Source organism: Tetrahymena thermophila (assembly GCF_000189635.1).
Source record: "Tetrahymena thermophila SB210 genomic scaffold scf_8254650, whole genome shotgun sequence".
Lineage (NCBI taxonomy): Eukaryota > Ciliophora > Oligohymenophorea > Hymenostomatida > Tetrahymenidae > Tetrahymena > Tetrahymena thermophila.
Genome location: NW_002476418.1, coordinates 159337 through 174962, shown reverse-complemented (window position 1 = coordinate 174962; position 15626 = coordinate 159337). Strand labels below are relative to the sequence as shown.

General features: G+C 20.7%; 3 protein-coding genes across 3 annotated transcripts; all 3 read left to right on the top strand. All coding sequences in view use genetic code 6, as the record gives it.

Annotated features, from left to right (window-relative positions):
• Nucleotides 1-1222: 1222 nt before the first annotated feature.
• On the top strand, nt 1223-2894 carry TTHERM_00075510 (AMP-binding enzyme family protein; the record flags this gene model as incomplete). Its single annotated transcript, XM_001015591.2, has 3 exons — nt 1223-2235; nt 2412-2659; nt 2722-2894. The coding sequence occupies 3 exons, from the start codon at nt 1223-1225 to the stop codon at nt 2892-2894; spliced, it is 1434 nt and encodes a 477-aa protein (XP_001015591.2).
• Nucleotides 2895-4938: 2044 nt separating this feature from the next.
• Nucleotides 4939-7290, top strand: TTHERM_00075500 (AMP-binding enzyme family protein; the record flags this gene model as incomplete). The annotated part of the gene is made up of 3 exons (XM_001015590.1): nt 4939-6629; nt 6821-7068; nt 7118-7290. The coding sequence occupies 3 exons, from the start codon at nt 4939-4941 to the stop codon at nt 7288-7290; spliced, it is 2112 nt and encodes a 703-aa protein (XP_001015590.1).
• A 1436-nt stretch (nt 7291-8726) lies between these two features.
• On the top strand, nt 8727-14262 carry TTHERM_00075490 (transmembrane protein, putative; the record flags this gene model as incomplete). The annotated part of the gene is made up of 6 exons (XM_001015589.2): nt 8727-10444; nt 10647-10894; nt 10963-11082; nt 12408-13701; nt 13779-14041; nt 14099-14262. The coding sequence occupies 6 exons, from the start codon at nt 8727-8729 to the stop codon at nt 14260-14262; spliced, it is 3807 nt and encodes a 1268-aa protein (XP_001015589.2).
• Nucleotides 14263-15626: the final 1364 nt, after the last annotated feature.

Sequence of the window (15626 nt, the reverse complement as noted above, 5' to 3'; positions counted from 1 at the left end):
TATTTATTTATTATTGTATGGTTTTTTTAGTCAAATTAAATTTTATTTTTGATACTTCTCTATTTGTGTGTAACTTAAGAGTAAAAATAAAATAATAATTTCTTTTTGATATTTATAATGTTTAAAATATGCTATAAGTAATTAAACTAAAAGATATTTAAAAAAAAACATGATATGATATTTATATTACTTCATAATAATTATGCATTATTTTTTTAGCTTATTTTGTTTCTAGAATTTAATAAAATTAAGCAGAAAAGAATTAAAATTCTAACCACTAAAATAGCATTATTATTTAAATTAAATAAAGAAAAAACATAAAATCTTTCTACATTTCAATAAAAAAGAGACTAGTAGAAGTAGTAAATGATTAATTATGAGATATAAAAGGATAATACATTTTTACAAAAACAATATTTTATATTAATAATTTGAGTAATAATAAATTTAATAAAGAAAAATATTAAATTGATTATACCAGAAAAAATAAAAAAGAAAAGTGTTTATTATTAATTAAAAAAAGTAAAACTAATAAATAATAAATGAATATTATAAAAAACATTGATATTTTCTCTTAACCTATTTAATTTAATGCCTATAATTAAAAAATAAGAAAGAGATCATTCTTCGGAGCCTTCTTAACTATTTCTATAGTGATAACAACTCTAATGTATTTCATCTATTTGCTAAACCTGTTTTTTACTAATCAAATTGATCCTAAATTTAGAATGCAAAGTTTTGTTTCTAAAGATGCCATAGACATTCCTTTAGATAATGAATTTGTTGGGCTTCAGTTCTCTTACAATTAATAGAATGGTAACTATTAAAGCTTAAGTGAAATACAAGCTCAGTAAAATAAGACATACCTTGTGTTTATACCTATTTTATTATATTCAAATGCAACAAATTACAATGCTATTCGTCTAAATTTCACAAAATGCTAAAATACGCTTTTAGAGGGTTATGATTGCATAGACTTTGATAGCTATAAAAACTTTTCTTTAATTATGGACAACAAACTAAATGTTAAGTCTTACTTAAAATTATTGCAGCTTACAGGTGCTAAGACACTGATTCAATAAAAACTTTTGTTCCTAATAATTGCGCAAACGCTAGTGAAATAGATAGAGCAGTCATATATGGAGAACAAAATATAAGATTAAAGACCACATAATTTAATACAACATCAAATAATATTGAAACAAATTTTTAAAATTAATTTATGCATAATTTTAATGGTTAAATAGGTATAGGTTAAATCCAAACAACTAAGCAAATAACTAAAGTAGACTCAGGTTATTTAATTCAGAATTAAGAAAATTTTTCTGGCCCAATATCACACAGTTTCACTCAGCAAACTTTGGATAGAGATAGTTATATCAAACAAACAGGAAATAAATTGATTTATGAAATTTAAATACGTGTTGATGAAAATATTTAGCTTTTTAGTATATAATATCCTACCTTACCTGATGTCTTGGCTCTTTGCAATAGTACCTTTAGCTTTATGATGATTTTAGGTTTCTTTGCTAGGAAAATAACTCAAAAATTGATTCTTTAAGAGATGTTTATCTTAATTTTACAAAATATTTATTAAGAAACTTATTCTAAGATATTGAAAATAAACAAATTTGTAAATTTCAGCTTGGATTTGTAGCTCAAACAAATGTAAGTAGCTAAAAAGGTAGAAGAAGCAGTAAACATAGAAGAAGGAGATGATAAAATCTCATAAAAGTCTAGCCCTATAATGATTCCATTTATTTCGCCTAGGCTTGGTCATACTAAGTTTACAATAAATAAAAATTTAGTTAATGAAGAACAGTAGTCTATTTAAGATTAAAATTCCATCTATACTTCTTTAGAGCAAAAAACAGAATTAATCAGTTAAGATTATGGAAGTAGGATTTAAAGTGCAGGATTGAAAAATAGAAAAAAAAACAATTCTATCACGAATAAAAATGCTAAATAGCCGCTAATTCTACATAAAAATAAATTCAAATTTAATTAATTTAATTAAAATTCAACAAAAGCAGAGTCCCCTTCATCATTCAATTTTATCAATTAACCAAAAAGTCCAACCTAATAAGATTAATTATAAAAGTCATATTAATTCAATTAAACTGCAACAGACGTTTTAAAAGACTAAAGTCTCTTTTAGACAATAAGCCAAAAAATAAAAGCTCTAAGTGAAAAGCCAATTTCGTAGAAAGTACAAAACCTTGTATTCAAAACAAGGTAAATAAATTTTGATTCATAATCTTTATTTTAAATTATATTGATCAATTTGATTCAAAAATTTTTAGATTTATTTTATTTTCAAATATTTACTTAGTGTTTCACAATTAATAAAAGTGCTACTTTTAAATTTTTAAACTATTTAATTTATTACTATAATTTAAATAAATTATTAGGTTTTTCAAAGAAAGGAAGTTTTTAGAATCTTAGGGATTAAATAGATAAATGATAATTGATATTGAAGAATAAGTAAATGATAGTTTAGACTACTTAAAGATTTACTAAGACATTCTTATGCTAAAGAAAGCTATATTTATACTTTTAACAAAAGAGCAGCTTGCAGCCTTACAACTAGTAGGTTTTTCGGATAATTAAGCTAGATCAGTAACAGATTTGAATTCTAAGATAGATATATTCTCAGCATGTAAATCAATCAATCAAATTTAATAATTATTTTTTGCTAATTTATTTTAAATAAAACATTAGAAATTGACAAAACAGATAAAAATTATTTTGAAGAGCAATTTAATATACACAAATCAAGCTAAGTACAAGCCTAATACATTTATTAATTTATATCAAAATGCTAAAAATAACAAAACATGAGCATAGTAGATCAAAGATTACTTTCTTCTTTAAAAATAAACCATTGTAACTGAAATAAATAAGGAGAAAAAAAATATTTTTTTTTGTATTTTATGAAATATGTGTAATAAATAAATACATTTTGTATTTTATTTAGTTGATATATTTAATTTTTAAGGACAGATATTTATGTTTAAGATTTTTAAACTGAATAAAAAATAATAAATAAATTAATAGAAAATTAAAATTAGGAAACTTTCTATTGAACATAGATAATTTAGATACAAATTTTGATATATATAATTAATTATATTGCTACTGGAATTGTAAATTTAATATCAAGGTTATTCTAATATTCGAGTATTCTTACTATTATTAAATAAACTATCTTTGCCTTCATATTCATCTCTGATTTTTTTTTCCTTCATTTTGAACCATACCACACTCTAAGTGATCATAATTTTAGATTTATTTTGCTTGAAAGCTTAGATAATACTCACAAATATATTTTTATTTTATTAAAAATTTGATATTTACTCTACTAATGATATATTGCTTTTTATTTTTTTATTGATTAAATTTTGAAGATTTATTCGTATATTTATTTCTTAAGAAATTAATGTTAATATCTTGGAGTCTTAATAATTGAGGAACTGCATTATATAGATTTATATTTGCGTTAAAAAATATTAATTAATACTTTAGGTTGTTTGATGTGTAATTTTAAACAGTAAATGAATGATTAAAAATAACTCATGCTTTATCAAAAGTATTAATTTCTTTTTTACTTCCACATTTTAAATTACTGAATAATAAATCAATTAGTTGATTTATATATACTTTTACTCTTTATTTGTTTCAAAATAAAAAACCAATTAATAGAAATTTCAATTATGTTTATTTATAGATAGATAGATAGATAGATAGATAGATAGATAGATAGATAGATAGATAGATAGATAGATAGATAGATAGATAGATAGATAGATAGATAGATAGTCTTAGTAAGTACTTAAATTACTAAATCTATCTTGAAAAAATAAATTTGCATATTTATTTTTATTATCAGATCATCAAATTGAAAAAGTAAATTTCAAAAACTGTAATAAAAAATAATAATCAAATAAGTCATATAAATTTAAACAAACAAAATGTATTGTTTAGGTAGCATTTTTACATTATTTTCTTTTAATATTTTGAAATAAAAAAATTTAAATAATCAATATTATTTTAATAATTTCTAAATAAATGAAAATTTTTATAATCGCTCCATTATCAAAAATTAAATATACATATATGTATATACATAATTTAATTAAATTTAAACACTAAATAAGATAATATTAAAACATAATTTTTTACCACAATTTCTTTACAGTTCCTATCAAGTAAAGTTTTTCTTTTATAGTATTAATAGCACATTTTTAATCTTTAAATTTATTTTGTAATGTATTTTAGCTAATATTTGTTTTTCTTTTAGGGCACACCATAATAGAGATAAATTATATTCATATTTGATTTAATACTTTATTTTTAATTCTATTATTTACCCATTTTAATATATTTGCTATTAGACATTTTTATGTAATATGTATATATGTATTATTTATTATTGTATGGTTTTTTAGTCAAGTTAAATTTTATTTTTGATATTGCTTCATCTTCTCTATTTGTGTGTAACTTAAAATAAAAAATATTTTATTTTTGCTATTTATAATATTTAAAATTAGCTATAAGTAATTAAACTAAAAGAAATTTGAAAAAAATATGATAATAATTATTCATCTTACTTCATAAGAATTTTGTAATTTTTTTCATCTTATTTTGTTTCATGAATTTAGAAACCAAAAGCAATTTAAATTCTAACCACTAAAATAGCATTGTTTAAATTAAATGAATAAATAATATTTCTTCAATCCAATAAAAAAAGACTAGTAGGAATAATAAAGGTTTAAGTATGAGCCAAAAAAGAAGAATAAATTGTTATAAAAACAATATTTTATATATATAACTTGGTAATAATAATTTAGCATAGAAAATTCTTAAATTGATAATAAAAAAAAAGAAAAGAAAAGTGTTAATTAATTAATTAATTAAAAAAAGTAGAACTACGAATAAATGAATATAATAAAAAACTTTGATATTTTCTCTTAACCTATTTAATTTAATGCGTATAATTAAAAAATAAGAAAGAGATCATTCTTCGGAGCCTTCTTAACTATTTCTATAGTGATAACAACTCTAATGTATTTCATCTATTTGCTAAACCTGTTTTTTACTAATCAAATTGATCCTAAATTTAGAATGCAAAGTTTTGTTTCAAAAGATGCCATAGATATTCCTTTAGATAATGAATTTGTTGGGCTTCAGTTTTCGTACAATTACTAGAATGGTAAATATTAAAGCTTGAGTGAAATAGAGGCTCAGTAAAACAAAACATACCTTATGTTTATACCTATTTTATTATAGTCAAATGCAACGAGTTACAATGTTACACGTCTAAATATGACAAAATGCTAAAATTAACTTTTAGATGGTTATGATTGCATAGATTTTGATAGCTATAAAAACTTATCTTTAACTATGGACAACAAACTAAATCTTAAATCTTACTTAGTTATTACAGCTTACAGATGCTAAGACACTGATTCAATAAAAACTTTTGTTCCTAATAATTGCGCAAACTCTAGTGAAATAGATAAAGCAGTCATATATGGATAACAAAATATAAGATTAAAAACCACATAATTTAATACTTCATCAAATAAAATTGAAACAAATTTTAAAAATTAGTTTATGCATAATTTTAATGGCTAAATAGGTATAGGTTCAATTCAAACAACTAAGCAGATAACTAATGTAAAATCAGGGTTTTTAATTCAGAATAAGGAAACATTTTATGGCCCAATATCACACACTTTCTCTCAACAAACTTTAGATAAAGCTAGTTATATTAAGCAAACAGGAAATAAATTGATTTATGAAATTTACATAAGTGTTGATGAGAATATTTAGCTTTTTAGTATACAATATCCTACCTTTCCTGATATCTTGGCTCTTTGCAATAGTACCTTTAGCTTTATGATGATTTTAGGTTTCTTTGCTAGGAAAATAGCTCAAAAAATGATTATTTAAGAGATGTTCATCTTAATTTTACAAAATATTTATTAAGAGACTTATTCTAAGATATTGAAAATAAATAAATTTGTATAATTCAGCTTGGATTTGAAGCTCAAACAAATGCTAGTAGCTAAAAAGGTAGAAGAAGCAGCAAACAAAGAAGAAGACGATGATAAAATTTCTGAAAAATCTAGCCCTATAATAATTCCATATACTTCACCTAAGATTGGCCATACTAGATTTACAATAAATACTGATTTAATTAACGAAGAGCAGTAGTCTATTTAAGATTAGAATTCCATCTATACTTCTTTAGAGCAAAAAACAGAATTAACTAGGTAAGATTATGGAAGTAGGATTTAAAGTGCTAGACTGATATATAAAAAAAGAAACAATTCTATCACAAATAAAAATGCAATATAGTCGCCAATTCAACTTAAAAATAAATTCAAAATTAATTTATTTAATTAAAATTCAACAAAAGCAGAGTCCCCTTCTTCATTCAATTTTATCAATTAACAAAAAAGTCCAACCTAACAAGATACATTATCAAGGACATAATAATGCAATTAAACTGCAACAGATGTTTTAGATGACTAAAGTCTCTTTTAGACATTAAGCAAAAAAATAAAAGCTCTAAGTGAAAAGCCAATTTCATAGAAAGTACAAAACCTTCTTTTTAAAACAAGGTAAATAAATTTTTAAATTAATGATCTTTATTTTAAAATAAACTGATTTATTTAAAATAATTTCAACATTATTTATTAGATTTATTTTATTTTCAATTATTTAGAGTTTCATAATTTATAAATTTTATCACTGTTAAATTTTGTTTAATTAACCTATTTATTTTATTAATATAATTTAAATAAATTATTAGGCTATGCAAAAAAAGGAAGTTTTTAGAATCTTAAGGATTAAATAAATAAATGATAACTGATATGGAAGAATAAGTAAATGATAGTTTAGACTACTTTAAGATTTACTAAGACATTCTTATGTTAAAGAAAGCTATATTTATTCTTTTAAGTAAAGAGCAACTGGCAGCATTACAACTAGTAGGTTTTTCTGATAATTAAGCTCGATCATTAACAGATTTGAATTCTAAGAGAGATATATTTTCAGCATGTAAATTAAATTTATAGAATTATATTTGCTAATTTATTTTAAATTTTAGAAATTGGCTAAAGAGATAAAAATTATTTTGAAGAGCAATTTAATATACACAAATCAAGCGAAATACAAGCCTAATACATTTACTAATTTATATTAAAATGCTAAAAATAAAAAAACTTGAGCATAGTAGATGAAAGATTGCTTTCTTCTTTAAAAATAAACCATTCAAACTGAAATCAATCAGAATTAAAAAAATTTTTTTGTTGTGAAATATAAGAAATATATTTTGTATTTTATTTAGTTTATAGATTTTTAAGAACAAATATTTCTATTAACATTTTTAAACCATAGAAAAATCATAAATAAATTAATAGTTAATTAAAATTAGGAAACTTTCTATTAAAAATAAACATTATATATTTAGAGTTAAATGCCTTTTTAATTTTGGATAGGCTATCTATACTAATGAATATTTATTTAATTAAAAGAAATTTGGACAAATTTTTTTGAATTTGTTTGTGTATTTATATCAAAAAAATAAATACCCTCAAAATAATTTTGGGTTAATATGTTGTTAATAGCTAATTAATTTTAGTTTTGTTTGATTATTATATGAAATAAAGAAATATTTACATGTTTGTTATTTACCATAATATTAATAAAAAATAAATCACAAAGTTTATTAATTTATTTTTATCATAAAAAGTAGATAAAATACTTAATTTTTCATCTTAGGCTTTTTTTGTAATTTTTTGGATTTTTATTTAAATTTCATAATTTGCTAATAAAATGAATGAAAAAAAATTTATTTTATTTTTAAATTTTGAAATAAACTAATTAAAATCAATTTTATAATTTATAAATAAGAATTATTATAATCACTTCATACTCAAACAAAAATTAAAACTACATACATAATTTAATTAACATTAATAAGCAAAATTTTAATCTTTCATTAATTTTTTAATTTATTTTAGCTAATATTTATTTTTCTTTTTGGGCACACAATATTAGAGATAAATTTATTTATTATTGAATAAATAATTTATTTTAACTCTATTTTTTACCCATTTTATTATTACATGTTTTTTTTTAATGAATGAATTATTTATTATTATTTGGTTTGTTTAGTCAAATTAAATTTTATTTTTGATATTACTTTATTTTCTTTGTTTGTGTGTGTGTAAACAAACTGTAATAAAAAATATTTTATTTTTGGTATTTATAATGTTTAAAATATGTTAAAAGTAATTAAACTAAAAGAAATTTGAAATAAAATAAACATGATATAATTAATTCTCATCTTAGTTCATAAGAATTTTGTATTTTTTTTCAGCCTATTTTTTTTTATTAAATTTAAAATAATTAAGCAGAAATAAATTAAAATTCTAACCACTTAATAGCCTTATTTAAATTAAATGAAGCTAAAATCTATCTATCTATATATTTATACATTCAATAGAAGTAAAAACAAAAAAGTATGAGTCTGAAGAGAAGATTTTATTTTAACAAAAACAAAATTTTATATAATTAATGTGGATAATATCAAATTTAACAAAACATTTCTTAAATTAGTATATAATACCACACAAAATAAAAGAAAAAATTTAGAAAAAAAAAAGAAAAGTCTTAATTAAATAATTATACATATATAGTAGAACTAATAAAAAATGGAATTTTTGAAAAACTTTGATATTTTCTCTTAGCCTATTGAATTTAATTCCTATAATTAAAAAATAAGAAAGAGAACCTTCTTCGGAGCATTCTTAACTATTTCTATAATAATAACGACTCTGATATATTTCATTTATTTGCTAAACCTGTTTTTTACTAATCAAATTGACCCTAAATTTAGAATGCAAACTTTTGTTTCAAAAGATGCCATAGACATTCCTTTAGATAATGAGTTTGTTGGGTTTCAGTTCTCATACAATAAAATGAATGGTTTATATTAAAGCTTAAGTGAAATAGAAGCTCATTAAAATAAGACATACATTGTGTTTATACCTATTTTATTTTAGTCAAATGCAACGAGTTACAATGTTACACGTCTAAATATGACAAAATGCTAAAATTAACTTTTAGATGGTTATGATTGCATAGACTTTGATAGCTATAAAAACTTATCTTTAACTATGGACAACAAACTAAATCTTAAATCTTACTTAGTTATTACAGCTTACAGATGCTAAGACACTGATTCAATAAAAACTTTTGTTCCTAATAATTGTGCAAATGCTAGTCAAATAGATAAAGCAGTCATATATGGACAACAAAATATAAGATTAAAGACCACATAATTTAATACAACATCAAATAATATTGAAACCAATTTTAAAAATTAGTTTATGCAAAATTTTAATGGCTAAATAGGTATAGGTTCAATTCAAACAACTAAGCAGATAACTAATGTAAAATCAGGGTTTTTAATTCAGAATTAGGAAACATTTTATGGCCCAATATCACACACTTTCTCTCAACAAACTTTAGATAAAGCTAGTTATATCTAGCAAACAGGAAATAAATTGATTTATGAAATTTACATAAGTGTTGATGAGAATATTTAGCTTTTTAGTATATAATATCCTACCTTTCCTGATATCTTGGCTCTTTGTAATAGTACCTTTAGCTTTATGATGATTTTAGGTTTCTTTGCTAGAAAAATAACTCAAAACATGATACTTTAAGAGATGTTCATCTTAATTTTACAAAATATTTATTAAGAGACTTATTCTAAGATATTGAAAATAAACAAATTTGTAAATTTCAGCTTGGATTTGTAGCTTAAATAAATGTAAGTAGATAAAAAGGTAGAAGAACCAGTAAGCAAAGAAGAAGAAGATTAAGAAGATGATGATGAAGAAGAAGAAGATGATAAAATTTCAGAAAAATCTATCCCTAAAATGGTACCATTTGCTTAGCCTAAGCTAGGACTAACTAGGTTTATAATAAATGCTGATTCAGTTAACTAAGAGCAATAGTCGTTTTAAGATTAGAACTCTATCTATTCTTGTATTGAACAAAAAGCAGAATTAATTAGGTAAGATTGTGGAGGTAGGATTTAAAGTGCTAAAGGGCTATGTATAAAAAGAAATAATTCTATCACAAATAAAAATACAAATTAGTCAATTGAACAAAAAAATAAATTCAAAATTAATTTAATTAATTAAAATTCAACAAAAATAGATTCCCCTTCTTCACTCAATTTTATCCAGTAATAGAAAAGCTCTATTTAATAAGATAAATAATAAAGGGTATATTAATGTAATTAAATTGAAACAGATTCTTTAGAAAACTAAAGTTTCAAGTAGATATTAATCAAAAAAATAAAAACTCTAAGTGAAAAACCAATTTCGTAGAAAGTATAAAACCTTCTATTTAAAACAAGGTAAAAACATTTTTAATTCTTGTATGTGATCTTTATACTAAATAATTTAATTTATTTAAAGTAATTTAAACATTATTTATTAAATTTATTTTGTTTTCAAATATTTAGTGTTTCACAATTTATGAGTGAGTTTACTTACCACTGTTAAATTTTGTTTAATTAACCTATTTATTTTATTAATATAATTTAAATAAATTATTAGGCTATGCAAAAAAAGGATGTTTTTAGAATCTTAGGGATTGAACAGATAAATGATAATTGATATTGAAGAATAAGTAAATGATAGTTTAGACTACTTTAAGATTTATAAAGACATTCTTATGTTAAAGAAAGCTATATTTATTCTTTTAACAAAAGAGCAGCTTGCAGCCTTACAACTAGTAGGTTTTTCGGATAATTAAGCTCGATCATTAACAGATTTGAATTCTAAGATAGATATATTTTCAGCATGTAAATCAATAATTCATTCATTATAGAGTAATTTATTTTTTGCTAATTTATTTTAAATTAAATTTTAGAAATTGGCTAAAGAGATAAAAATTATTTTGAAGAGCAATTTAATATACACAAATCAAGCGAAGTACAAGCCTAATACATTTAATAATTTTTATTAAGATGCTAAAAATAACAAAACACGAGTATAGTAGATAAAAGATTGCTGACTTCTTTAAAAATAAATCATTCTAACTTATATTTAAAAAAATGATTCTTTAGTATTTATTTTGCTAAATATAAGAAATATAATTAATATTTTATTTTAATAATTTATTTATTTTGCTAAATATAAGAAATATATTTAATATTTTATTTTAATAATTTATTTATTTATTTTTTAAGAACAAACATTTCTATTCAACATTTTTATATAGAATAAAAAGTACAAATAATTTAAGGATTGTTAAAATTAGGAAATTTTCTATTAAACATAGACTATTCATTCATAATATGTATATCTAATTTATTATGTGTTATTAATTAATTAGAATCGTAAATTTGATTGAAATGGTAATCTAATTTTAGTAAAGTATTCTTACTATTATGAATAAATTGTCTTACCTCTATGTATTTATGAATTTAATTTGATTTTTTCATTAAGAATGAAGCCACACACTAAATGATTATGATATTTATATTTATATTACTTGAAAATTAATTGGATAATAGTAACAAATATAATTTTTATTTTATAAATAATATAGATGTTTGTTTGTTTACTGCACTTAATTATTTATATATCTCTAGTTACTGATTTAATTTTAAAAATTTATTTAAAAAAAAATTAGTTTATAGCCATCAAATGTTTTTTTTTTCAGAAATAGCAATAAGGAAGGACCTACATTATATTAAAATATAAATAAGATCCATTAAAAATTCAGAAAGTAAATATATTTAAATTTGATATGTTTTTATGAGATAAGTTAGAATGAATGATACTTTAGCAAACAACTTATCTAACTAGAATGAATAAAAAGTTATGCTATATATAGTGTTTTTTATCATATAATGTTCTTATTTTTTAATAACTATTTAATTTTAATGAATTAAAAGACTATTAATTATTATTATTATTAAAAAAAAATTAAAAAAAAGAGTGATTGATAGATAACATCTGTCTAAACAAAAGTAGAAGTTTTTGAAAAATAAATAAATAAATGGATTTCATCAAAAAGATAGATTTCTTTTCTTTGCCTTTTAATTTTTACATAGGTAACTAATAAGTAAAAAAAGGTACTTTTTTAGGATCATTAATGTCATTTTCGATCATATCTATTGTTCTTAGTTATCTCATATATCTAATGTTATTATTGTTAAATAATAAAATTGATCCTAAGTTTAGATCTCAGGTATTTATAACAGATGAAACAACAGAGGTTTCTCTATAAGATGATAGCCTTTGATTTACAGTATACAAAGTAAATAACTTTAGAAACATACTAAATGCAAATGAATAAAACTTATTTAGTTCCAATAGCATACTTTTTTTATTATGGCACAAATACAACAGTTATTTAACTTAACATCACTAAGTGCTCTAATAGCAATCTTGTAGGCTATAATTGCATAGATTTTTCAAGTATATCAAATTACACATTAATGTAAAGTGGAAAGAAAGATATATAATCTAAACTTTATTTACTTATCTATTCTTGTTCAACTATTGATGACTTCAAAAAAACTGTACCAGATAATTGCGCCAGCTAAGATGAAATAGACTAATTTGTGAATAGCGAATAAGCAGGTCTAAATCTGAAGCTATACACTTCTCAGTACAATACAACTTCGTAGTAAAATTAAATAAATTATTTGAATAAGCTAATTTATCCATTTTAAGATTAATTTGTTTTGAGTACAATATATGCTTAATAGTAAGTAACTTAAATAAGCTAAGGGCTTTTCATTCAATCATAATCTTAATATTCTAGCCCAATAAACTATAATTTGTAAAGTAATATTGTTGGCTAATAATAGAATGATCCTTACATAGAAGTTGAGTTATAAATGGATTAAATTGTTTAGCAAATCTCAATTCAATTCTCAACAATTCCAGAAATTTTAGCTTAAGTGAATTCAATTTTTGCTTTACTTCTAACTTTTGGTTTCATTTTTAGAATTTTTTCTCAGAAAGAAATACTTAAAGATTTTTTCTTTGTGTTTTTATAGAATATGTATTAAGATACATATTAAAAATTACTAAAGGCAAATAAATTAATTGAAGAGAAACCATAAAGTTAATCAATTCAACCAAATACATAACTCACTAATGAATAAGAAACATAAGAAAAAGAAAGATTTAACAATATATTTTTACCTTTATTTTAATCTAAATTTAGAAATTACATCGAATAGAGTCAATAAAGCAAATAAAATAATTCTGTATGTACAATTGAAAAAGATTAAATACAAAATACAGAAAATAGTAAAAATAATGATTTATTATTTACAGATTCTGAACAACCAAATCAATAATCTAACACAATAATAAACAAGTAAATAAATATAAAATAAATGTGTTCACTTGGATAAAAGATAAAAAATTAATCCAGTTAAATTTAAATTTCTAAATTTAAAAATTCATAGTAAGAAATTGGTAATGATAGAGAGAGAATTTTAAGTGATTTGAATAAAAATGTAACAAATTCAAATCTAAGTATTAAATTAAGCTCTGATAGCAACTATGAATATTTAATTTAAAAGTTAAGAAATATTTAAGATGCAAAAATCTTTGAAAAAGCTAAAAAATTTATTTTCTTGAAAACGTAATTTTTTTTATTAAAAATGATTTTTTGCTTAAAGATAATTTTTACTTAAATATTTTTTATTTATTTATTAAAAGATCTTAATTTAAATTGTTAAAAACTGCAAATTTGTGGAAAAATAAGAAAAAAGACAAAGATGAAACATGTGAATTTTAGTCTCATAAAAATATAATAGAATAATAAATCAATAAATAACTTAGTATTTTAGATTTATATAAAGACTTTCTATTTATTAAGAAGTCTATTATGATGCTTCTGAGTAAAGAATAATTAGCTGCCATGCATCTAGTAGGATATTCTTCTGAGTATTAAACAGATCAAATAAAATTTTAAACATAAAGTATTTCATTTTTAAAAAATATTTTTAAAGTTAAATTTTCAAAATATTTATTTATAGGTAATTAAAGTTTCAAAAGTTACTTCGAAGAGCAGTAAGATATCCTGAATTCATAGGATTTATAATGCAAGTATATTTAGTAATTTTTTTAGAAATTCTAATACAAAATTGATAACGAGTCAGACATTGATAAAAGAATAATATCTACAATCAGAAAACAGTGAAATGGTTTTTATGCTTAAAAACAAGATTAAAAATTATATAAAAAACTATCTATTTATTTTTGTTATTAATTTATTTTACATTCAATTTTAAATTATATTTAAAATCTTTATCATTTTAGTTAGTTAACTAAATATTTTGTTGTTGATATTTTAACACTCTTTTAAAAATTAATATGACAATTCTCTTTACTATTTACTATTTAAAAGGATTTATATTATTTTTTATTAAAATAAACTTTGATTATTTACAATAAATCAATTATCACCTAAACAAAAATTTTATTTTTTCTACTTTGATACTCATACATTTTCTAAATTCAAAGAAAAAATCTAATATTAACAAATTGATTGTGATTTAATTAATATTTTCAATTTAATTATTTAATTTAGGTATGTATGATAAAAACAAACTTAAATTAATTATTATATTTTTCATTTTTGAGATTAGATTGAAAAAATTAGATAATTAATTTTTTATCTAGTAAGAGTTTTGAAGTAACCAAGAAGATATGCTAGTTAAGCCACTAATAAATTAAAATAGGTAATTTAGAATATTTGTTAATATCAATTGCAACAATGCTTATTGTTTTTGGCTTTATCATATATCCTCTGTTGCTATTCCTAAATTGTAAAAATAATTTAGATTAAATTCATAAAAAGTTAGTAGTTAAAGATAAATAAAACAAAAGAGATTTATTTCTCTATAAAAAGCAAAATAAGTAAAGTAAAGTAAAGTAAAACTAAACTAATTATTTAAATAAATATATAAGGGAATTTATTCATATATGAGCTAAATTATAATAAATATAATTAATTGTTAATAATAATTCACCTAAATAAATTAAGTCTCTATTATGCTCTAATTTTAATATTCAAACCTAAAATACTATAGTTGAAAAATTATATATATAAGTAAATAATTTAATGTCCCATGTCTTATTTAGAAGTAGAGTTAGAAACGGATTACATTGTTTAGTAAAAATCAATTTAATTCTATTCAATTCCTTAAATTTAAATTTATAGGAATTAAGTTTTTGCTTTATTTATAACTTTTGGCTTCATTTTTATCTTTTTAAAGAATATGTATGAATATAAATTTTAAAAATTACTGAAGTCTGTCTGTCACATTCTGAAAAACCAACTCTTTAAAATTTTTAATTACCGTATAAATAAATTGTATTTTTGCTTGAATTAATACAGTATTATTTTTTTTATAATTTACCTAAATTATTGCAACGCATTTTAAATAAATAGTATTTACTTACTGATTAATTATTAATGTATTTTATTTTTTATCAAATTAAATTTTTTATGTTTGCTTCTTCTCTTCATTCATACATGCATGTTACTTAAAACCTAAATTA